This window comes from Squalius cephalus, assembly GCF_949319135.1.
Source record: "Squalius cephalus genome assembly, chromosome: 5".
NCBI classification, from domain to species: Eukaryota; Metazoa; Chordata; class Actinopteri; order Cypriniformes; family Leuciscidae; genus Squalius; species Squalius cephalus.
The window spans coordinates 28,964,689-28,989,673 of record NC_137126.1 but is presented as its reverse complement, the minus strand read 5'-3'; the positions used below and the strand labels follow the sequence as shown (position 1 = coordinate 28,989,673).

The 24,985-nt window shown below is 36.0% G+C and overlaps 1 protein-coding gene across 1 annotated transcript in view; it reads right to left on the bottom strand.

The window, feature by feature from the left end:
• Positions 1–679: 679 nt before the first annotated feature.
• rxfp2l (relaxin family peptide receptor 2, like) overlaps positions 680–24,985 on the bottom strand; it is a 51,998-nt gene continuing 27,692 nt past the window's right edge. The window contains exons 6-18 of the mRNA XM_079871682.1: positions 22,112–22,183; positions 20,436–20,507; positions 19,981–20,052; positions 19,719–19,793; positions 18,919–18,990; positions 15,801–15,872; positions 15,000–15,071; positions 14,665–14,736; positions 12,491–12,562; positions 7,053–7,282; positions 3,941–4,351; positions 3,065–3,277; positions 680–1,584 (exon numbers count right to left, since the gene is read on the bottom strand). Coding sequence (XP_079727808.1) covers positions 1,445–1,584; positions 3,065–3,277; positions 3,941–4,351; positions 7,053–7,282; positions 12,491–12,562; positions 14,665–14,736; positions 15,000–15,071; positions 15,801–15,872; positions 18,919–18,990; positions 19,719–19,793; positions 19,981–20,052; positions 20,436–20,507; positions 22,112–22,183 — 1,645 coding nt within the window. The 3' untranslated portion in view covers positions 680–1,444. The remainder of the gene's footprint in view (positions 1,585–3,064; positions 3,278–3,940; positions 4,352–7,052; positions 7,283–12,490; positions 12,563–14,664; positions 14,737–14,999; positions 15,072–15,800; positions 15,873–18,918; positions 18,991–19,718; positions 19,794–19,980; positions 20,053–20,435; positions 20,508–22,111; positions 22,184–24,985) is intronic.

Below are 24,985 nucleotides of genomic sequence, written 5' to 3'. Positions count from 1 at the left end.
GGCATACCATCTTTGAAAGGGATTCAGATTTTTGCAGCAAGTAAGATTTCTCCCACAATTTAAAGACATGCAGGACAGGTGAATTGAAAAGAGTGCGAGTGTGAATGTGCATGCTAGACCTGCGATGGACTGGTCGTCAAGGGTGTTTTCATGCCTATACTATAGCTCGAGCTTACATACCTGCCTGTAATTTTCAAGTAATACTGAAGATGTTGATTAGCTTGTTCAGGCGTGTTTGTTTAGAGTTGGAGCTCAACTCTTCAGGACAGTGGACCAGCAAAAACAGAAGTGAAGAACCCTGGTCTAGTGCATGCAAAAGAAAACACAATTACATTTTTTACTAAGAATGTGTTCTGTCACTGTGTGAACAGTTTTTTAACAGAATACATTAACATTTGGGTAAGACTATGTTGTCAGACTTTATGAGACTAAACAAAGTCTAACCCCAAACCTTCAGCTGTGAAGGGTCCAGCTCAGTAAACAGATGACTGTCCTGGGATGTTTTTTTAGTAAGACTGTGGGGTCCAGGGAGATCAATGAACTTCTTTATTTAGTAAAGCTGCTCTCTGCTAATGAAGTCTATCCTAAGTCTTTCTTAAAAAACATCCTCTAAAAGTTGATTTTGTGGTAAGATATAAAATATGTCAGTGCAAGGAGTTAGTGCTGCCAAACAGGTGTTGTGTAATGAAATATAATGAAATAATTATCATTTATTCATTGCAATAATTTGAGTTTTATATTCATTTTACATATTGTAGACAACTGACAAATTACAGAAGACAAATGAAAGCAGTGCGTTTCATAAATAATACACTCACACAATAAAAGAGCAATTTGGAACAAAAGTATAATTTGATACCAGCGTGAACACCATAATGATCTGAATTTTGGATTAAGTGCTATGATTGGTTATTTTTGGTCTGTCTGTACATTTTCTATCCTGACAGTATGCAACTGCCATATTTGCTTCTTTGTTTTCCATTCACATCCAAACACGCAAACAAAAATGCAATTAAATCAGTCGGAAGGGTTCCAATCCTCAGCCCGCCGGGTCCGTCCTGAACCTCTGACAGCAGCAGAGTTTGGCTTTCCCTGCGTACGCATGCACTGCTCCAGGTCTATATGGCAGTTGAAGTTTAATAGGTTTGTGTGTAATTTCTTTGTTTTTCAATAAGGCTTGGTATTACATATTAATTGCATAAGTATATATTGTTTACGATGGTCTGCTGGTTAATGTGGTCATGTGTGCTCTCATTTCTTCACCCCTGCAGGCTCTTGTAAGCCTTATTAGCTTGTGCTGAGGATGAGAGCATCGTGTGTGTGTGTGTGTGTGTGTGTGTGTGTGTGTGTGTGTGTGTGGTCATTATTCGGTCATCTATTAACATTTTATTCCTCATGGAACATTAATCTCAGAGCATGTGCATATGCATAGTGTGTGTTTGTGTCAGTTATTCTGCTGGCAGCGAAACTTCAGACACTGTTTAAGTCTCTGCTGAAAAGCGCTGGTTGTGATAGTGTACAGGATGGGGTTCAGGGCGCTGTTTATTGGAAGGATAAAAATCACCACCCACAGAATGATGGTACCTAGAGGAGACAGAGAGAAAGAGAAAGAAAGTGCAGAATAAACCGTGTTGTCCAAGGGAAGAACTGCAAAGCCATTCTAGCTGATAAGTGTTCATGTGTGCTCATGGCGGTTGAATGTCTAATCCTCTTTGTGCCCGGGGTTTCAGCTCCTCAGCCATCGACTAACCAAAATGTGCCTCTTTGCTCAGACCGGCTACTTGCATCACTCGCATGTTTCGGAAATTACATTTGTCTACAGATTTTTACAAGGAGTATACAGTTAAATCTGGATTCAGGCTTAAAGGATTCAGCATAAAGGAAAACAATTAAAATGGCTTATTGTGTCTTGATAAAGTCAACAGCTCACTTGGTTCTTTTGGTCCAGACATTTAGTCCTGGTTTACTTAACGAACACACTGGCATTTTTAACACCAAACCTAAAGATACAAAAAAAAATAAAAAAAATAACGTATATTTTGTGGCAGAACTTACCGGGCATGCGCTCAGTGTATGTTCATACATTATGATGGTTTTTATTTTTACCAGCTGAGAACTCATGAAGAGTTTCTGTCCTTTTTACGCTCGCATCTCGTGACATCATGTTTTTGGTTTGTTTAGATGTCTTTGGTCTGTGTTGAGTTCTCATTATGGTCAAACCACACCAGAGTTTGTTTGGAAGCGGACCAAGACAAACCTTTTCAGGCGTTTCGGTCCGCTTGTTTGGTGTGCACCAGGGTCTGGATGGCAAATGAACCGCACTAACAGAGCAATCGCACCAGAGTTTGTTTTAATTGAACCAAACCAGCCAAGTGTGAACACGCCCTAAGATCTGTAATTCCATACTCATTAAAAAAAGTTAATATACTTTAAAATTCTGCAACTTTTAATTGATTTAATGAAGAAAATGCCAGTAGACAAGATTGTTTCTCCCTTTAAATAATCTGAAATTATATATCTGTACTTCTGTTGTATACCATATAGTATGTGTAAATCTGTATTACTCTCTTTAGGTTTTTTGTTTATTTTTTTAAATGATACACTAGTGTACCAATTTGTCCTTTTAATAGTATTGTCCCAATGATAAGTTGCTGTACAGTTTTTGCAAAATCCTATTTTGTGTGGGTGCATGTGTATCATTTTCAGTTGTGGATGTGTAGATGCAATCGTGCAATGTTTTATTAAAGTTCACAAATAAATAAATAAAAAGTAAAATCAATATCTACTGGAGCAGAGATCAAATCTGTTTTTAAAGCTCAGTAAATCCTGCTGTACGCATTGAACATGCACAAGAACAAAGCAGGGTGATTATAGTGTTATTGACTGGAAATCAGGCCAAGCAGCCATTTAGTTCTTATTTCACCATTTAATATTTATGAGTCGCCTCATTAAGATCATTAGCTAATGCGCAGCCAAACTGCGGTCACAGCAATTATGAGTTAAGACACACTCATAAAAACCTACCAGTGTGTTCTCTCAAACATATTAGCTTGTGTTTGCTTACCTGCGATATGTACTCTTAGCAGTGATAATATCTTCAAGAGGAAGATGGGGATCCAGCACATGGCATCAGTGAACACAATGAAGAAAAAGCGCTTTGCGATAGCAACTTCCCGATCATATACTGTCTGCCGCGCTGACTTTGCCGTTTTCTGGACAGAGAAAAACATACTGGAGTAGGAGAAAACGATCACCATGAAACCCAGCAGATTCAGACCTGACAGAGAAACACAGACATAAATCTTAAGTAACATCGAGCAAAAAGTGTTTCACCAAGTTAGCCTTTTTATGCATTAGCCTATATTGTTTTCTTTTTTTGTCTTTGGACTGGTGCAGTATTGCATGACTTAGTGCTTTTCCAGTATAAACAATTACTCAAAATCTACTTGGGGAGCAATATATATATTTCTTTTTATATTTAAATTTTTATTTTAAGAAAATAGACTTGTATTTATATTAGGTTTTCAGACAATATATTTTGAATTACGCTTTCTTACTCCTTTGAAAACTAAATGGAAATGGGGAAATTAAAATAAACTAAATTCATTACATAATTTAGCACGTTTTGAGGGTATTTAGCTACGTTTTTTAGAAAATTAGAAATATAGTAATTAAGAGCATTGTTTTTTGCTGAGTTCAGTGACTGACCGGTGGTGGTTGCAACCAGGATAATTTTCTGAGTTTAATCTATGAAAGCTTTTTGTAACCGAGCATTGTTAAATCTCTAGGGAAATTCGGTAAAATTATTCAATAATCCTGCAAAGACAAAGACACACACACACACACACACACACACACACACACACACACACACACACAGGCATATCTAGGTCTCAAACGTAGTGCAAAATTTTCACACTCCGGTGCCCTCTGCCCTCACCGAGAAAGATGGCTGTAGAGTAGCATCTGGCACCAGGTTTCTCTGTCTGGTCTGAATGAAGAGGGAAACACACTCCATTCCGCCCATAAAAATTCCCAAATGTCTGTTTATCCCAGAAGGGAATAACGGCAATGATAAATCCTAGCAGCCAGATGAAGGTCAGTGAGCAGAGTGTCTGTTTTCGTCCAGCACGGTAATGCTGGAATGGGAAGACGATGCACAGGTACTTCTCTAGTGTCATGTAGGTCAACATCATGACGGATACCTCTGTGGACAACATGGCCAGTGAGCCAATCAGCTGGCAGGACAGGCTCTCCATCCATATCTGAGCATGGCGGTTGTACTCGCCACAATACTTGATATCAAAGGCACCGATGAAAAGCAGATACACACCCATGAGACAGTCTGCACCTATTAGAGATAAACACACATCTTAATACGGGATTTTAAAAAAGGTCATCAAACTATCAATCCATTGCCATCCATTCATCCTCATCCATTTGCCCATCTGTCCATGCAACCATTTGCCTTTTGTCCATCTATCCATCCATCTGCCAAACTTTCATTCATCCTTTCACCTGTTCATTAATCGGCACATCCATTCCAGTGTTGTTGGTAATTAAAATAAATGTGAAATAAAATATAAATATTGGATTAATATTTAAAAAATGTTGCCTTGGAAACTAACTGAAAAAAGTAAGTTTAAGTACTAAAATTGATAAAACTATAGGTGAAAAAACAACAAAGACAAAAATAAAAATGAAAAACATAATAATACTAAACCGTAAATGAAAATGAAAACTGAAAAGCTGAAAATAAAAGCTAACTAGAAAAATTATTAAATACTGTAATAGTATATAAATAATAGCATTGATCCATTTATATATCTATCCATCCATAATCCATCAGTCAGTCATGTCAGTCTATTGCTTTCTGCTATATTTATTTCTGGTAGTGTGTGGTCAAGCCTGTCTCTTTTCTTTTTGCGGTTCTCTATATTTGTGCGTCCTAGAAACCTGCAGAGCAGTAGATTCAGTTAATAGTTAGCAAGCACCAAATCACTCACACTTTTATTCACTGCACTCCCTCCAAATCATCTTCCCTTCCCTTACAGATGTCTCTCCCTGCTTCCGTCAAAATCAGGGCATCCGAGACATTTCACACACTGTGAATGGGTTTTTGCAAGCAAGCATTAATAGTGTGTTATTCTAGTCTTAACTGAATAAGTCAGTCCTACAGAGACCCCCCCCCCAACAACATATTCCAGCCAATGTGACCCAGTGGGAAACTCCAGAGATGGAGACTCTGAGTGCATGCCTCTCATCTGAGGGGACGGCAGGTTTTGATAATTTAAGAGAGCAACTTGTCCTTTCAACTCTTTGTGGGTTAAAAAACTGCACCTATCAGCCATCTGTTCATCCATCTCTCTCTCTTTTCAGCTCCCTGTCTGCTATCTCTTTCCGTCACTGAGAGACAGATTAGTCATCAGACTCTTATCCCCAGCTGAACAGGTCTAGATATCACACTCTGATCCAACCTTTTCTAATAAAAGTTTATGTTGCTGCAGTGCGTGAGGTCATACACAAGTCAGCAAGCTCTTTGTGTGTGTGTGTGTGTAAAAATACAGACTGTTGTAATTATTTATCTGCCCAGTGGGGAGGCAAGAGTGTGTGTGTTTTGATGTTTATTAAAAGCTTGTGATACTGCATAGATGTATAATTTAGTTTCTGGGCTGTGTATTGATGTATATAATTAGCTGAGTGTGTATAATGGAAAGTATGTGTGTGTAAATGCTGCAATTAGAGGGAACTACGACCCTTTAAGCCTGTTTGTCTGACACCTGTGAACTTCTAAAATTAGGCCCTGCACTCACACACTATCATTTCCGAAAGCAAACTAACAACTTTTTCATTACGAACTTTGAATCATTTTAAATAAGTAGATGGATATATATGTCAACACAAAATCAAATACACCTACATTTACTATTAGTACACGTACTTAACCCGATTATTCAGGGTTGTGACTCTTTTATATACCTTTATATTCAATCAAAGCATTGTTGTGGGAAAATACAGCCGTTATTATGATTTTATGTAATATTTCTTGGTATAATCTTGGTATAATTCATTTCTTGACAGGCTTAATCCTGTCTGGTGCCCATTTTAATTATTTTGCATAAACTGCTGTCATGTTACACAGCAAGGATGCATTAAATTTATAAAAAAGTGAAAAAGTGACAATAACATTGTTACAAGAAAATCTAATTAAAATAAAATAATTTTTTTTAAACATTTTATTCATCAAAAAAAGCCTGAAAAAATGCATCAAGGTTTTCAAATCAGCATATTAGAATGTTTTCTGAAGGATTATGTGGCACTAGAAGACTGGAGTAATGATGCTGGAAATTCAGATTCGCCATCACATGAATAAAGTGCATTTTAAAATGAATAAAAATAGATTTAAAACAGTTATTTTAATTTGTAATGTTTAACAATATTACTGTTTTGACTGTATCTTATATATATATATATATATATAATATATATATATATATATATATATATAAACAGCATTAGCGAGCATGAGAGATTTCTTTTAAAAACACAAAAAAATCATACCAACCCCAAACTTTTGAAATGTAGCAGTGTATAAAATAATATTTAATGAAAATCTAAAAAAGGTCTTGCAGTCTAATGTTAACCATATTCAGGTCTAGCTTCAATCTGGTTTAGAAAGTCTCTTCCATGATCCAATCATGGATAAAATCGAGTCTTACCTCATGTCATTTTTCTTGTTGAATATCGTCAACAATTTTAGATTGTTTTTTTCAATCTAAAATATTACAAAGTAAAATGGATTGCGAAGACCACTTCATGTTGACCTTTTTTTTTTAGTTAAGTGTTTTAGTTGATTGTATTGTGGATGTGTAGAAATGTCACTCTTATCTGATGTAGTCAGAATGGGTAGATTGAGTTCATAAGTTTTTGTGTCTCACTGTTTAATGCATGAAATGGATTTTGACTGATTGATCACTTGAGCTTCACTGGGGTTGAGTAGAATCCTGCATATTGGTTTTGTCACGCTCATGTTTGATGTATAATGGACTTACAGCAGAGGGATTTGATGGCCATGGTGTGATGTTGATTCTCTGAAGCAATGCAGGACCGCAGACAGATGACGAAGATATTTCCGAAGCAAATGATGAAGGCGACAACCCAGACAAACACGCGCAGGATGATGTTTGCAAGCAGATTCTCAAAGGACGAGATTCCATCTGTGTTTGGTTTGCAGCTCCGCACGTTGGGAGAATATCCACAGAATTCAAAACGCTTAAAATAACTGAAATTATCCAACACATAAATGACAGAAAAAGAGAACAGAAAAGCACATTTGTTTTACACATAACTGCATACTTCATTAATGATCATATAAAAAAGATATTAAAAACATTAATGGAATTGCTTATGCAATTCTGAGACAACATTGAGGCAATATTCAATATATATATATATATAAACTAATTGTTTACAAATTGAACATTGTTATTTCTCTCATGACTCTTTTCAATACTTAAATTTCAGTGTTACACAAAGCTTTCATATGGCTTCAGTGAACTGAAGTCATATGAACCACTTCAAGTTTAAGAATCATTCACTTTAATTTTATGGAAAAGAATAGTCAGGATATTCGGTAGCACTTTATTTTACAGTCCTGTTCCCCATACTATGTACTTATTGTAGTAATGACACTAAGTGGGTAATAACTAGGTACTAAACCCTGAACCTACCCCTAAACTTAAACTTAAATTACTGATAAGGTTACATGGGTTAAGTTTAAGTACACGTAATGTAAAATAAAGTGCAACCAGAAAATCATTTAGAATGACACAAAGATGAGTAAATGATGTCAGCATCCATTAAGAAAACGCAATGTTCTTGAACGTTTTCAAATAAATACTTAACGCTTACACCCTAAATGAACACCTTTTCCCTGCTGCACAATCAAACACTCCAGCCTGAGCTGTTCCTCTGTCTGTTCTTTAATCATGTGTGTTTCACTACAGCACACACACACACACACACAAGCAGTTCTGTTCACATTTATACTTCACCAAACACATCAACAGGTTTGTAAAATGCAGAGCTAACCTTCTATTACTGTCACAGTCTGCTAGAGTGGGCATGTCTCAGATCAAAAGTAAATTTTTAGAACGGCTGATTATCTGCAAAGTAACAATCCCGAAAACCTCATCTCCACATCAAAGTGCAGAGAGGTTCAGCGTGAGGTTCAGCACTCACTTCAGAACAACACCTCTTGGCACGCGGCGGCTCTTTTGTTCGGTGCTGGTGTGGAGGGGACTCATTCCTCAAAGAAATGATGGCATTCCATTTTTAAAATATCTCTGAAGGCCTACTCTCTACTGCTTTTTTTATTTCATTTTCATTTCTCCGGAGGGGATCTGTTCTGGCGATATTAAATCTGATGGAAGAAAAGTTAAAGATATTTCACAAGCAGAGAGAGGCAAGGTCATCTTGCCTCCTGTGAAAAATCAAGAGTTCAAGTGGAGCTGTATTTACCGGCAGGTTTGACTTTTCAAATGCAGTAATCATTCACCCTTCGTCTGACAGCTACTACCCAGCCTACATTCAAGAGTAAAGACCTCTCTTTGCACTCTCGCCCTCTATCTCACTCAGAGGGCGTGCTGTGTGACCTACTGGCTTAATGGAGGTTTTCATGGTGTTTGTTTTGACTCATGAGAGACTAGGGTGTATAAGGAATTTGAGTGCAAATCTGAATGTCTGGAACATACTGATAACTCTCCACAGAGGGCACACAAGTGCAACAAAATATTGTTTAAATAATATATAATGTAACTATATATATATTATATACACTCACCTAAAGGATTATTAGGAACACCTGTTCAATTTCTCATTAATGCAATTATCTAATCAACCAATCACATGGCAGTTGCTTCAATGCATTTAGGGGTGTGGTCCTGGTCAAGACAATCTCCTGAACTCCAAACTGAATGTCAGAATGGGAAAGAAAGGTGATTTAAGCAATTTTGAGCGTGGCATGGTTGTTGGTGCCAGACGGGCCGGTCTGAGTATTTCACAATCTGCTCAGTTACTGGGATTTTCACGCACAACCATTTCTAGGGTTTACAAAGAATGGTGTGAAAAGGGAAAAACATCCAGTATGCGGCAGTCCTGTGGGCGAAAATGCCTTGTTGATGCTAGAGGTCAGAGGAGAATGGGCAGACTGATTCAAGCTGATAGAAGAGCAACTTTGACTGAAATAACCACTCGTTACAACCGAGGTATGCAGCAAAGCATTTGTGAAGCCACAACACGCACAACCTTGAGGCGGATGGGCTACAACAGCAGAAGACCCCACCGGGTACCACTCATCTCCACTACAAATAGGAAAAAGAGGCTACAATTTGCACGAGCTCACCAAAATTGGACAGTTGAAGACTGGAAAAATGTTGCCTGGTCTGATGAGTCTCGATTTCTGTTGAGACATTCAGATGGTAGAGTCAGAATTTGGCGTAAACAGAATGAGAACATGGATCCATCATGCCTTGTTACCACTGTGCAGGCTGGTGGTGGTGGTGTAATGGTGTGGGGGATGTTTTCTTGGCACACTTTAGGCCCCTTAGTGCCAATTGGGCATCGTTTAAATGCCACGGCCTACCTGAGCATTGTTTCTAAACATGTCCATCTCTTTATGACCACCATGTACCCATCCTCTGATGGCTACTTCCAGCAGGATAATGCACCATGTCACAAAGCTCGAATCATTTCAAATTGGTTTCTTGAACATGACAATGAGTTCACTGTACTAAAATGGCCCCCACAGTCACCAGATCTCAACCCAATAGAGCATCTTTGGGATGTGGTGGAACGGGAGCTTCGTTCCCTGGATGTGCATCCCACAAATCTCCATCAACTGCAAGATGCTATCCTATCAATATGGGCCAACATTTCTAAAGAATGCTTTCAGCACCTTGTTGAATCAATGCCACGTAGAATTAAGGCAGTTCTGAAGGCGAAAGGGGGTCAAACACAGTATTAGTATGGTGTTCCTAATAGTCCTTTAGGTGAGCGTGTATATATATATATATATATATATTAGTGCTGTCAACGTTAACGCGTTAACGCATGCGATTAATTTTTGTCTGGTTTAACGTGTTAAAATATTTAACGCAATTAACGCAGCATCCGTCTTTTCTGCCATCCGTTGGCTAGCTTTACATTATATGATCACGCTCTTATTCATTTAAATTCTTTTAAACATTTCAAGCGCGGCAAGACAAAAGAGAATGCGCTGTCTGTGAATGTCCTTATGTGACACACACACACACACACACACACATACATAGACAGGGCGCCAGAATCCAGTTCTCTTTCGCGCTTGAACTAACAATAACAATAACAATCCCAAAATGTCCGTTTTGTCGATTATCCTCATAAGAGCAGTCTTAAATGATTTATATAAAGTCTAAAATGAACAAAGAGTTGCGAGAGAATGAGGCGCGTGTGAGATCCATAGACAGTATATAAACGGTGAGATCCGCGTGTGTGTGTGTGTGTGTGTGTGTGTGTCTGCTCTTAAAGGGACAGCAGCCAATAAAGCTTCCTGTCAGTAAGTTAAAGAACAAAGGGAACAGAGAAAATGACTCACTGCTGTTGACTAAATAACTTTTGTAGCTTTAAAGGAGAACTCCGGTCAATTTTAACATTGAGCTCATTTTTTTGTACATTTGGAGTGCTGTCAATACAGAGAACAACGACAAAAATCGGTGTTGCCTACACCGAGTTATTCTATTTTTAAAATTTGCACCCTGTTGACTTCAATAGGGCAAGTACTAAACCTGCTTTTAGCCTCTTAACATCCTTGATGTGTCATTACAAGTGCACAGAAAATGTGAGTGATTCCTTCTGAGTGAACACGAGTGGATCTGATTGCAGTAGATGTGAAAGAAATGTATAAAAATGATGTTATTTAAGCCAGCGCAAATACCTTTGTTTACATCCTGTTTTCGGGTGAAGTCCAAAGTAGTCGATTGCCGAGTTCACGCGCGTGATCATAGGTACTAAACCTATGCGCGTGAACTCGGCAATCGACTACTTTGGACTTCACCCGAAAACAGGATGTAAACAAAGGTATTTGCGCTGGCTTAAATTACATCATTTTTATACATTTCTTTCACATCTACTGCAGTCAGATCCACTCGTGTTCACTCAGAAGGAATCACTCACATTTTCTGTGCACTTGTAATGACACATCAAGGATGTTAAGAGGCTAAAAGCAGGTTTAGTACTTGCCCCATTGAAGTCAACAGGGTGCAAATTTTAAAAATAGAATAACTCGGTGTAGGCAACACCGATTTTTGTCGTTGTTCTCTGTATTGACAGCACTCCAAATGTACAAAAAAATGAGCTCAATGTTAAAATTGACCGGAGTTCTCCTTTAATAAGGATTAACTATTTAATTTATAGTTTATGCAGTGCAGACTGCATATAACTTTGATAACTTTATTAAATTTCTGTATATTTCCTAACTGTTAAGACAGGAAGGGCACGAATAAATATGACATTTATTATGGGTTTATGTTAGCATTGTTTTAAGTTCACTTAAATTAAAAACTGTTATATTTTTGAAGCCTAATAAATGTGAAAAAAAAAAAATCAGTAGCTGTATTAATATCAGTAATACTGGCCTTCATTCATAAAAAGATGCCATTAAACAATTATTTAAAATATACTGTCTTTATGTTGTTTCTACATTAATTTGATTAACTGTGAAATTATTACATTATAAAATATATTAAAAACGTACAAAAACATTTCTTTTTTTATTGCGATTAATCACAGAAAAAATGTGTGATTAATCTAGTTAAAATTTTTAATCGATTGACAGCACTAATATATATATATATATATATATATACAGTGCTATGCATAAGTTTAGACACCCATGCTAAAGTTGACTAAAAAGAGGAATAAAAAATCATCTTTTGGAAATTAAACTTAATGCCTTAATTAAAAAAATTAGGAAAAATCCAACCTTTAAGGACACCAATTTTCTTTGTGAATGAATAATGTATCGTAAATAAACAAATGTTCTTCCTTAAAATACAGGGTGCATAAGTTTGGACACCCCTATGTTAAATTCCCATAGAGGCAGGCAGATTTTTATTTTTAAAGGCCAGTTACTTCATGGATCCAGGATACTATGCATCCTGATAAAGTTCCCTTGGCCTTTGGAATTAAAATAGCCCCACATCATCACATAGCCTTCACCAAACCTAGAGATTGGCATGGTTTTATTTCAGTTAGCCAGTCACAAAGAAAATTGGTGTCCTTAAAGGTTGGATTTTTCCTAATTTTTCAGTTTAATTTTAAGTTTAATTTCCAAAAGATGAATTTTTATTCCTCTTTTTAGTCAACTTTAGCATGGGTGTCTAAACTTATGCATAGCACTGTATATATAAAATAAAAAAATAAGATGGCATAAAAAGTATGCTTTTGTTCTCACATGTGAGTGAGGTTAGTTAGGGGCCGGAACATCCTGATGCTGATGTTGGGAATCTCCACCTCTTCCATACTCCTGCACACAGAACAGACAGATGCAGATTTTACCTTCACAAGTACATTTTCAAAGCCAGAAGTAGAGAACTGTAGACCTATAAAGGCAGCTGAATAAATACATAATGAAAAATATCAATGAATGCAGATACATGACCAGACACAGAGGCTGGTGAATAATGCAGTTCTAGACATGAATCTCACTAAACATCTCAACTAAATGTGTGGACTGCTACACAACATTCACTGTGACCTGAGGATCAGCCTACAGTCAAGATAATTAGCTTTTTATGTTATATATTTTATCATTTTCCCCTCTGCCCAGTTAGTAACACACAACCAGACATCATTTTTCACAAAAAAAAAAAAGAAAAAAAAAGAAAAAACAATGACATGGGGCAATATTTGGAACTGATTTTCAGGGGCAGTTTTACATCTATAAGGGCATTTCTTTCATATAAAAACACAGAGAGTGCCATCCATGTATGTCAAATACTTCAAACGCATATTAAACTTGACAGGCATAAATAGTACATAAACCAGATCTAAGGGGCCGTTTACACGACACTGACACACGACAACTAAAAAAGAAAAACCTATGCTTTTTGGCCGTTCATTTACACAACAACAGTGTTTTGGGGGTCTGAAAAAGCAAACTTTTGAAAACAGGTTTCAAAGTGCAGGTTTTTTAAAACGATACCGTTATAGTCTCCGTGTAAACTACAAAAACAGAATTTGTGAAAACGGTGACGTCATGTGCATACGTATTACATGTTGTTCAGTCTATAGGCGCATAGTGTTTCTTTACAAAGTGACATCGCCAACTACTGGCCTGGCTGCATAACGCAGTGTTTTTAATCGTTTTCCTCAGATGCTTGTGAACGGGATCATTTTGACAACGTTGTCGTCTGTATGGCAAAAACGCAAAGGAAACATTTTTCCGTTTTTAGAATATTGTCATGTAAATGTAGTCTTAAATATTAAATATTAAATTAGTAAAAAACAGTATTATAATATCAATATAGGATACATTAACAAAGGTTAAGAATATTAGAATTATTTTTCTTTTGCTCTCGGTTTCTTTTTGCCACGATGCCTGGAATTGTTCGTTTCTGACCTTGGTCAGCAGGATTCACAGGGGATTGAAATAGAGAGTCTGCTTGTAGAACTGTGGCATAGAAATGGAGGCCAACAAGCTGTTCCTGGATCTATGTCCTTTCATAACCTGGAACAACATTCCTATCAACCAATTGCTGGTGTCTGATTTAAGGATTATAGTTAGGGTTCACATTAAGTTCAATTTCTATTACCCTTTGAAAGAAATCGAGATTTAAAATGAGATTTATTTAATATCCTAGACAGAAATGAGATGTAATCAAGAGCAAATGGCAACTTTTACTTTTGTTTAATGTCCTATTTTTCTGCTTAGATCCTTGCAATCTCAATTAGACTCTTCCAAAAGTTTCAGAGATATAATTTATTTTACAGCTCAATATACTTTATGCCAACAATTGTTTCATTTAGTTCTATTTTTATTTTGCCTCAGGATTTTAAGGAGTCTCTTGCTCTTCTGAGCAATAAAACTGTCTCCTGAGTAAGGGTATGATTGGCTGAAAGGAATGAATTTCCAGAAACAACATGATGTTGATCCAGGAACATGTCCTACTTCTGTAAATCACGTGGTGCAGGTCTACAGAGCTCAAAACAGCAGAAGTGTGAAGACGACACTGAGCTACTTCACTCCAAGACACTGAGTGTCATGCCAGGACCTGAACGCCAGCACGTTCTCCAATAACATAGGCAAAAATTAACTTAAATACCGCCCATTTTTCTAAGCCTTACCCGTAGTATGAAACCCATCAAATAATATTAAAATGATATGTGTTTGGCAGCCTAATCAGAACCAGTATAAAGAGCTAATTCATATTTAATTATTCTCTGATTAACAGTCTGAGGTCGATCACATGCTGAGACAGATAGCCATGTACCGGACATGAATGTCATGTAAATATAATGTAGATTTCTGCAAACGCTGTGCAAACATGAATAAATACAAGCTCTCTCCTAATACACAGCATCAATATAATAATGTAACTGATGTTGTGTTTACTCCTGTTTACTCACAGTGACTGCAGATTCACCATAGTGTCAAATTGATTGCTGTATATGCGTTCCAGGGGATTGTTGGAGATATTTCTATAACAAACACACACAAAGAGTAAAATAGTTATTGATAAAGTCCATAATATGCTTATGTGATTCATAAGGCCTGTCACTTCATCCAAAGAGGCTTTCAACAAATAAATAAATCACTGGGCAGATCAGCACAAATACAAGTGAATAACACTGAGGTATTGCTCCACTGAGGTACCTCAAGAAAAAAATATTGCATAGCTTTTAAGCTTTTTAGACAACACAATTTGCACCACAAATAATAAAGTGCAGAACGTGGCTCTCACAGCTGTTTGAGGTTCTGGAGGTTCTGGAACAGAGATGGAGGCAGGTCTTTAATCTGGTTCATAGACACGTCTCTGTAAATCAAATCACAGCAAATTCAGCAGCTCATTTTTCACCTTAATCATTCACTGAATAAATAAAACTGGAAAAAAAAAAAGATCCTCAAATAGAAGCTCTGTTCCAACACTTGTGCTTATCAGGCTGAGGTTATTTACACAGGAGGTTTCTCTCCCTCTCTATATCCCTCTCTCACTGCCTTCAAATCTCAGCAGAGATATGAAGAATGTTCATGCTGCTTTTTTCTATTCAAAACAAACACTTGACCAGGGCTGTCCAGCTCCAAAAATCAAGGAAAAAAGTGCTTCATATACATAACATGTGCACTATATTCCAAGTCTCCCGAAGCCATACAATAGTGTGAAAAACAGAACAAAACTAAACTTACTGACTTAAAATCTTAGCCTCGACCTTGGCCGTCAAATCTCATATGTGAATGTATACCAACTTCAGCCCTTTTGTGCTTTTCATGTCTATATGCTTTTGTTGTATGGGCGATAGTCATGTAAACATCTCGTTTTTGTGTGTCTTTCAGGGAAGAAAGAAAGAAATGTGGGTTTGGAACGACATGAGGGTGAGTAAACAAGAACGATGGACAGAATTTTCATTTGTACTGTAGGTGAACTAACCTTTAAAATTCACAAATAGGGTCTCTTTCTCTCTCTGGCGCACACATTTTTACAAGCAACGAACTGGGGACTACATTGAAATGAATGCCTTCACTTAGTGTGCGCATGTATACTCACAGGTCTATCAATCTTTGCATGTCTTCAAATGTTCCCTCCTCAATAGTGCTGATGTGGTTTCTCCTCAGCGCTCTAAACCAGAAAAAGACACACATATAATAACACGGTCTCAAACTTATTCCCCTTTTCACCAAGGCCTTCAGTGCCGCAGAATGATGCTGATTTACATCTATATGTAAATCAGCTCTGTCTCTATCTCTGAGTTTAACAAGAGTCACACTTATTCATATTCAGAACTATTCATATCATCATGTTAATGCTTCCAGGAATGATCTCAAACATGTTCTATAATGCTTGAGTACACAAGCCACAAGGATCTGATTAGTCACAGATTAGGTCTGAAAAGCACTGGATGTATCGAAGACATGAAATATTTACATTTTTGAAGAAATGTATTCTTTTGTGATAACTGAAACAGCTCTGAGTTACGGAATAGAGTGAATGAATTGGATCAGATATCACAACAAACACTGTCCCTTCAGTCGATTCAGTAACATCCCAAAAAGTATAAAAGAGAATTCAGTCTCTCAGATGCTAGAATATGACTGAACCCTTTTCATCATGGTGTCAATGGCAGTTTCTTCAATGATTATATAATTCCTTATAGCCCTGTGGACCTATAAAAGAAAATAAATTTGAAATCTTGAAAATAATAAAACACACGTTGCACACTCACAGCATTTGTCAACTAAAGACAGGCCAGCATACAGTACATGCATCAAAGGATAATTATGTAATTTATGTAATACTTTCTTATCCAACACATGTAATTTCTACCACCTCTCAGATTATGTAAGTCTATATACTGTACAAAATCGTATTCTGTAGTGGAAATTTTATTATTTTGGGGAACTCTTTTGTCTTGCTAAAGCTACTTTAAAGAATTATATATTTCTGATTACACACAGTTAAATAACAAAATCATTTTGATTGGACACAAGCAATATTTTGTTTGCAAACAGGTCATATTTTATTTTAATTCATTATAATTGAACATCTGTGTCTGGGGTAAAACAGCCAGATATATAATTACCGGGTTTTTTTTCAATTGCTAACAAGCATTGGTCAATACTGAAGCCACATTTTCAAAACTCTTCTCACATTCAGCAAAACAGAAGTCTATGCAGACCAAACTGTGAATCATTTTTCATTGCTTTCACACAAAATGCATTCAATGACCACATCTCCCAAAATTCATGAACACTTCTGTCAGGACCACTCTCGTCAAATACAATTGACAATTATTATACAGTTAGGATTGGCGGTATGGTTCTGTTCTGGGCAAGAACTCCCTGCGCATCCATGCATCTAACTGATGCTACGCTTGATTTTTGTCATTCATACTTCACCATCTGCAAAACACTATATATTTGCAGCACATTTTTCAAATGCTAACACACTGCTTTCAAAACTGATAAAAGCACATTCAAATCAGAATGATGGCAAACTCTGTGCATTTTTGCAGGAATTATTTGAAATATAAAATCTTAGCAGAGTATTTACAACAAAATTAAATAATAATTATCACAAACACGACTAATTGGAATTTCAGCTGAAAGCATATCAAGGCGTCCTATTTTTTGTTTCTATTACAGTAGTACATTTTTTTTTTCAGTCATCTTTTGGAAACATGGATGGACAAGGAAGACACATAGGGAAAGAAGAGTGGCAGAGAGAAGGAGGACTAGAACCCTCACAGTACTGTACATCCATCCATCCATCCATCCATCCATCCATCCATCCATCCATCCATCCATCCATCCAACTATTCCATACATTTTCCAAAGCGCTTGTCATGTGTAGAGGGTTGTGGGGAGGCTGGAGTCTTTTCCAGTGTCTCGGGTCATAGGCAGGATAACACCCTGGACGGATTGCTTCTCCATCACAGGATGAGACACACACATTCATATTCACACTCAAATCTACGGGCAAATTTACAGTGTCCAATTCACCTGTCCTGTCTATGGATTGTCAAGGAAACCAACGTCAACACGGAGAGAACATACAAACTCCACACAGAAAGACCTCCTGACACAGCTGTGTCTCCAATACTGCACATATGCCATTATACTAGACATGTTGTTGATGGTTTTGTTGTTGTTTTGTTATTATTATTGCTTCAGGATTTTGTTTTTGTTGTTTCAACTTTTTATGTAAATTAACATATGCAAAATTAACATATTAAAATTAACATATTAAAAAATAATTGCTGATGCATTTCTCATTCATTCTTTATGCTGTAAAATTAGTTTTACAGTCAGTAAAATTAAAAGATCTTTTTCTTATCATAGAATGAATATTTATGTGAAAAAAAAAATCATTCAAACTTTAAAATAAAAGTTCATGATTTATGTAATGCTCCCTGTTGTTAGTGTTTTTTAGGTCAGTGTGTTAAGAATGAAATGCATGTTTTCTGAATGAGAATTGTTGCCAGTGTTATGGTGGAACAAGTTTATTTTAAGACATGCATGAAGTGTTTTGTTGGTCTGAGTGAGTTTTGAAGGTGAGATTAACTGTTTGGCCAAGATTCATCTTGGTAATGCAGACTTTATGAAGAGTTTTGAAAATGTGGCTTCAGTATTGACCGATGCTTGTTAGCAATTGAAAAAAACTGTAAAAGGCATTTAAAAAATAGAAAAAGTAGTGGAAGCCTGTAGTGGAAGAGTGAGAGAGAAGCTGTCGTAATGCAGCGAGCTCTGTCTCTCAGGACGGAGTGTCCTTCAAATGTCACTGACAGATCAAATCAAAGGCCTTACACAACAGCACCAGATATTCGTGATGCATATCAACATGTACATCTAAAACATGAGTAATTATTGTAATTTATTCATTCCCGATGTCTTTAATCTGCTAAGGTCTTAAATTATTCACTTCAACCTAAATCTGCGTTTATTTGTAAGTGTTTCCAGCCGAGCCGAGAGACTCAGGAGGAGCTTTAGATGAGTCCCACTTCTCTCTCCGTCTCCCACACTCAGCTGTGACAAATAAACAGTCTATAATATAAATACCCTGGATCCCACAACACTCACTGCAGTTTACATTGAATGTTACTGTGTGTGTGTGTGTGTGTGTGTGTGTGTGTGTGTGTGTGTGTGTGTGTGTGTGTGTGTATACTCACAAGACGGTGAGAGAGGAGCAGTTCTTAAAACTTGATGCCCAGAGAGATGAAATTCTATTACCCTCCATTTCCCTGCAATGACAAACAACTGCAGCTGATCACTGAAGTGTGAAGCAATGAAGTCAAAATTATTAAATATCAAGATTTTGGTTTAAAAAATAAAGGGGTCCCCAAGCATATTTGGGTTACACTTTATTTCGATGGTCCACTTTATACATATATAAAATATACATACCCATATTTGGACACTTAAAGGGGTCATAATATGAGGAATAGTGAAAAAAAAGATCATTTACAGAAACAAAGCTGCAAAATTGGCTCGTACTTCCACAATTAACTGACCCACTTATCGCCCACATTTGAGCATTAACAAAGTTAGAAAGCCGGATATATAGCATTACTCCTCCTAGCACTAGAGAAACCATTAGAGATTAGAGTAACACGTAGGAGCATCTTTCAAACCTTGAGCTATTGCAGGCAGAGTGTCCACAGAAAAATGACAGTGGACCTTTTCTCAAAGCAATTTTTTGATATTATTGTTAACCAACTGATGTTTAGTGGATGTATAAAGTCAGTTCCCCTCAAGTTCATATAGATACCTGAGCAGAGTAGTTCATCACAATAATTATAACCATGGTCTACTAATGTTTGACAACCAGAAAGTGTCCAAATACATTTCTATCTTAATTGTGATCTTAATAAACAGCACATTTATTACATATTTTAAACATATTTTTGTGAAATGCTTCATGGATTTATTTAAGATGTATTGCAATGAAAGTGTCATATTTGTAACTCACAACCAGTTCAGACGGGGCATCTCAAGGCAAATCGAGGTTTTAGGAAACTGTTCGACAGAGTTATTTAATAAAGACCTGCAAAATACATACATCCATTCTTGAGCTGAACACATTCAACATAGAAAACAGTTTATAATAAATGAAAAACATTTAACAGATATAATATTTCTATTTATCCTCCTCTTTTGTAGGTCTATGCACAATACACTATTGATTCATGTATTTGATATATCTGTCAAGGTGACTTAGAAGTTACTCTTACAGGAAAAATAATGATTTCAGGCCTTCAAAAGACTTCTGACGCAGAGATGACATTCTGTTCTCATCCAGAATCCTACACATGCAGACAAACACACATATATTCAAAAGAGTGACCCCAAAAATCATCTGAACTTCATCTGAAATAATAACCTTTGCAGAAACCCCAAGTCTTTTAAGGAGAGCATGATGAAGCTCTTTGTTTAGTAATGAGAGCAGGTTTTGAGCCCTGAAAGAGCCGAGATTCATTTAAATGATTTTGCATTTCATTCTCACAGAGAACAAACACAATCCATCAATTATGCCTGACTGAAAAAATGTAACAGCAAACAGCAAAACAGAGAAGGAGAAACAGCCTAAGAAACAGACATAAACAAAAAGAATGAGACAAAAAGTGAGAGAGAAATTGCAATTCCTAATTGAATGTGAGTGTGTATGTGTCTGTGTTTTTCTACTTACAGCCACTCCAGACTGCTGAGGTCACTAAATATTCCTGCTTTCAGAGACGCAATCCTATTTTGAGTCAAAAAACTGCAAAAACGAGAAAGAGAGAGAGTGAGAGAGAGAGAGAGAGAGAGAGAGAGAGACAAAGAAAAAGAGAAGGACACATTACTGGAGGTCAGAGGTTTAAAACCTCCTGAGACCCAAAAAAAAAAAAAAAGTTTTGTGAATTTAGTTTTTTCCATGTCATCACACTGTTTAGAGCACAATAAACAAATGGTAAAAAAACATTTTTGAAAAATAATATTTTATTCATACGTTATGCTATGTCCTCTGTAGTGGACGCCAGGACTAAGTTGTTTAAAAAATAAAATGACATGAAATTATATGTATAGGCAAAAACAATGAGATTTTTTTTTCAATCACCAATACATTTTGGGGTTTCAGGATTTTTTCAACCAAAATTTGTATAAAGATTATTCTCAACTATGTTATGAAAGAAATAACGGAATGAATTGATACACCATTTTACTTTAGGCAATATGTGGGTAAAATGGCCATAAATTAATATTCCCATTCAATGCAATGTATCTATACACTGTATTTGCACATTAATGTGTTCTTGGAGCAACATTTAATGAAAAAAGAAGTGTAATAATTGGAGTAATAATTGGCATTAATTGGCATAATAATATCTAATATTTCATAGGAATATTGATGTATAATTTATTTCCATATTCACTTGTTGTGTCTCACAAAATGCCTGATAAACATGATTTAAGTCCTGATGTCCTCTACAGTGGACACGTTTGAAATCAACACCCTGTTCTGTAACAGAAAGTTTTTTTTTTTATTTGAAACCCCTTAACATTTTCCTGAGATGTTGTTTTATGAAATACAATTTGAAAAGTAGTCCGATTTAAATTATAATTACAATATATTATCATATTTCCATAAGAATGCTACATTTGATCACTAATGTCAGACATTTTTAAAGACCAAGGAGAAGTTGTTTTCATGGTGAAACCTCCAAACATTTGGTATCTCTGAAAAGTCCTGAATGTGCTCTTTACAGGACACCCAGGTTGTGTCATGTGACATGTATGATGTCAGAGAAATTCACTCAAATATAATGTCCACTACAGTGGACAAAAGTCTATTCTTGGGTCCCAGGAGGGTTTTGATAAGTTGTATCGTTACAAAGGCCATCTGCTGTATAACCCTCACTGCTGTTCCTTCTGCCTCCAGTCAGTTATTTCCTTCCTTTCTCTATCTCTTTCCTCCATCTAGTTGGCTGATTACTCTTCGTATATTGTTGATTAGATCAATAGATATGTATATATGGAAGCAGGCCACTTAGAGTAAGAGCTCAGGTATATTGAAACATAGTTGAACAAATAATAAAGCATTAGGGTGCATTAAAATTCATTCTTTGATCATGGATCTTTTCTGCCTGAATCAAGCCTCCATCCTGATTGTAACATCCTTCTTCTACTTTTTATTTTTCATGGATGAATGAGTGGATGATGAAAGCCTCAGACTGACTGAATGGAAAAAATGGATGGGGAGCTCATAATTATATAGAGAGATAGTTATGTACAGGATTGATGTAACAGTATACATGATGTGTCATTGATATGATTGTGCACAGTCACACACACAATAAGTAAACTATTTATTCACACACTACTCACAGTTTACGCAAGGAGATCAGTCCTGAAAATGCCCTCTTGGAGATCATTTCTATATTGTTACTTTCCAAATGTCTGCAGAGAGAGAGAATATTTACAGTTCGAGTCATTGCTGTAGGTGAACTCTGAATATTTTGCCTCATTAAAAAGTTATACCCCTAAAGAAAAGAACTATCGTGGCATCCTGCAGTCAAATGTTTGTATCTACACTATTTGCATAATCTATAATTGATTGCCATGTGCCTGGCCACCAATTCAATGCAATGCTAGTTTCACGATTCCTGTTGCGGTTTATGGTTCTTCTCGCTTAATAAAATATTGGTTTTACTTAAATAAATTTTCTGTGTTCCATTCATTTATTGAATTGCTAAGTAATCATAATGTACACTCAGCCAGTCCTTACTGCAAATAAACCCCTTCAGATTATATAAGACCCCTGTGATTTGTGGAATTTATTTTGAGATAATAATTGGATGAGTCATGAGTCATGATGATGTTATATTATATTTACAAACACCACTGACAAATATCATTATTATGTACACTACCATTCAATAGTATTCAAAATAATACTTTTATTCAGGATGCATTAAATTGATCAAAAGTGACAGTAAATACATTTATAATGTTACAAAAGATTTCTATTTCAAAAAATGTTCTTTTGAACTTTCTGTTCATCAAAGACTGTATTAAGGTTTCCACAAAAATATTAAGTAGAACAACTGATTTAAAATGTATAATAATAAGAAACGTTTCTTGAGCACCAAATCACTATATCAAAATTATTTCTGAAGGATCATGTGACGCTGAAGACTGGAGTAATGATGCTAAAAATTCAGCTTTGCCATAGGAATAAATTACATTTAAAATAGAAAACCGTTATTTTAAATTGTAATAAAAGTTCCACAATATACTGTTTTTTTACTGTATTTGTTTTATTGGTGTATTTACGCCTTGGTGAGCATATACAAGACCTCTTTCAGAAACATTTAAAAATCGAACCAACCCCAAAGGTTCAAGTTGTAGCGTACATATCAGTACACTTACAAACCCTTTATCTGAAACACATAATTCTCTACAAATAGCATGTCAGTTATTAGATAAAAACCTTTCATGCTTACACAATCAATGAACTGACAAAAAACGGCATATACCGGTAGATCAAAAGCAAAACATACTATATGTAATTCATTTGTGGTTGCTGTGGGAACAGAAACATTTAAACCATTCAAAGAGTTGTTTTTGTTTATTTACATCAAACTGTGATGGAACATATGATGGTTATCTTTATTATGAAGTTTTCTAAGCAATGTCTGTCATTCATAATTATAAATTGATGAGATGTCTTGTGAAGGCCTCTGTCTGTCTGAGAATAATTGTTGTCTGGCTACACTGAGTGCTACACTGTTGAACTTTGATGGACAATACAAATGTCATCCTGTCTGATCTCTACAAAGAAAGTTGAGCTTTAAAAACCTCCACTACACTTGGGGAATGGAGAGGGGGACTTTTTTTTTTTTTTTTTTTTTTTTGTCAGCAAAAGAAAAAGTGTAAGAGGATTCAGAAAAAGAAGGTGCCATTATGTCCATGCAAACATAACCATGAACATAACAAGGGTCTAAAATTATTTTATTTCCACATTAGTCAATGGCAAGTGAATTGTTGGCCATGAAACTGTATTTTACATTAGTTTGTCCCTTATTACTACTACATTTGGATTATTTAAGTGTATGCCATTGTCATTTGCAGTTTTATATACGATTTTTATATACGAAGAAATACGATGATTTTATTCCTATACATTTGTTTTGGGTGATTAATATGGGGAATTATATGCAACCAGTTTTCAGAATATTCTGCCATCATAGATCAAATTCTGATGGTTAATTTCTGGCAAAAGTAGTTAGAACAGATCATTTTTTTAGTATATGTTTTAAATGTTTCGCTAACATCAATCAAAGTCAGATTATAATTCATATAGTTTAAGTAAAACGCTGCAGAGCCCTATAAAGTAATGGTCCAACTGGCCAATTTTTTTGTTACACTTTACTTTAAGGTCTTATTGTTGCAGTGTAATTATACATATAAGTACTGTGTAATATTTATTCACAACATGAACTTTGTATAGGGTTTGGTTTAGTGTTGGAATGATGCATAATTTAATGTTATTACTATAAGAAGAACATGTACACTGTAAAATAAAGTTTTACCTTTTTTACTTGCAGTTGGAGTGTTATTTTGAACCCTTAAAGGGCTAGTTCACCCAAAAATGAAAGTTCTGTCATTAATAACTCACCCTCATGTCATTCCAAACCCGTAAGACTTTCGTTGATCTTCAGAACACAAATTAAGATCTTTTTAATTAAATCTGAGAGTTTTCTGTCCATCCATTGACAGCTACACAACTACCACTCTCAAGCCCCAGAAAACTAGTAAAGACATAAAATTATAATCCAAGTGATTCCAGTGGTTTAACCTCAGTTTTTGAAGCGGCGCAAGTGTTTTGTTTGCGCAAAAACAAATATTAACCACTTTATTTACAAAGTATTAATCTCCAACACGCATTCACGAGAGCACCACAACGTATGCGTGTTATGTTGATGCGAGAGCAGACGTTGCGTGAATGTTTAGTGCGCAAACAAAACACTCGCTTTGCTTCATAAAATTGAGGTTAAATCACTGCAGTCACATGGATTACTTTAAAGTCTTTACTTCTGGGCCTTGAAAGTGTCAGTTGCATAGGCTGTCAATGGAGGGACAGAAAGCTCTCAGATTGGATTAAAAAGATCTCCATTTGTGTTCCGAATATGAACAAAAGTTTTACAGGTTTGGAAAGACATGAGGGTAAGTGTCATGATTCCTGTCATGTGTTCCACT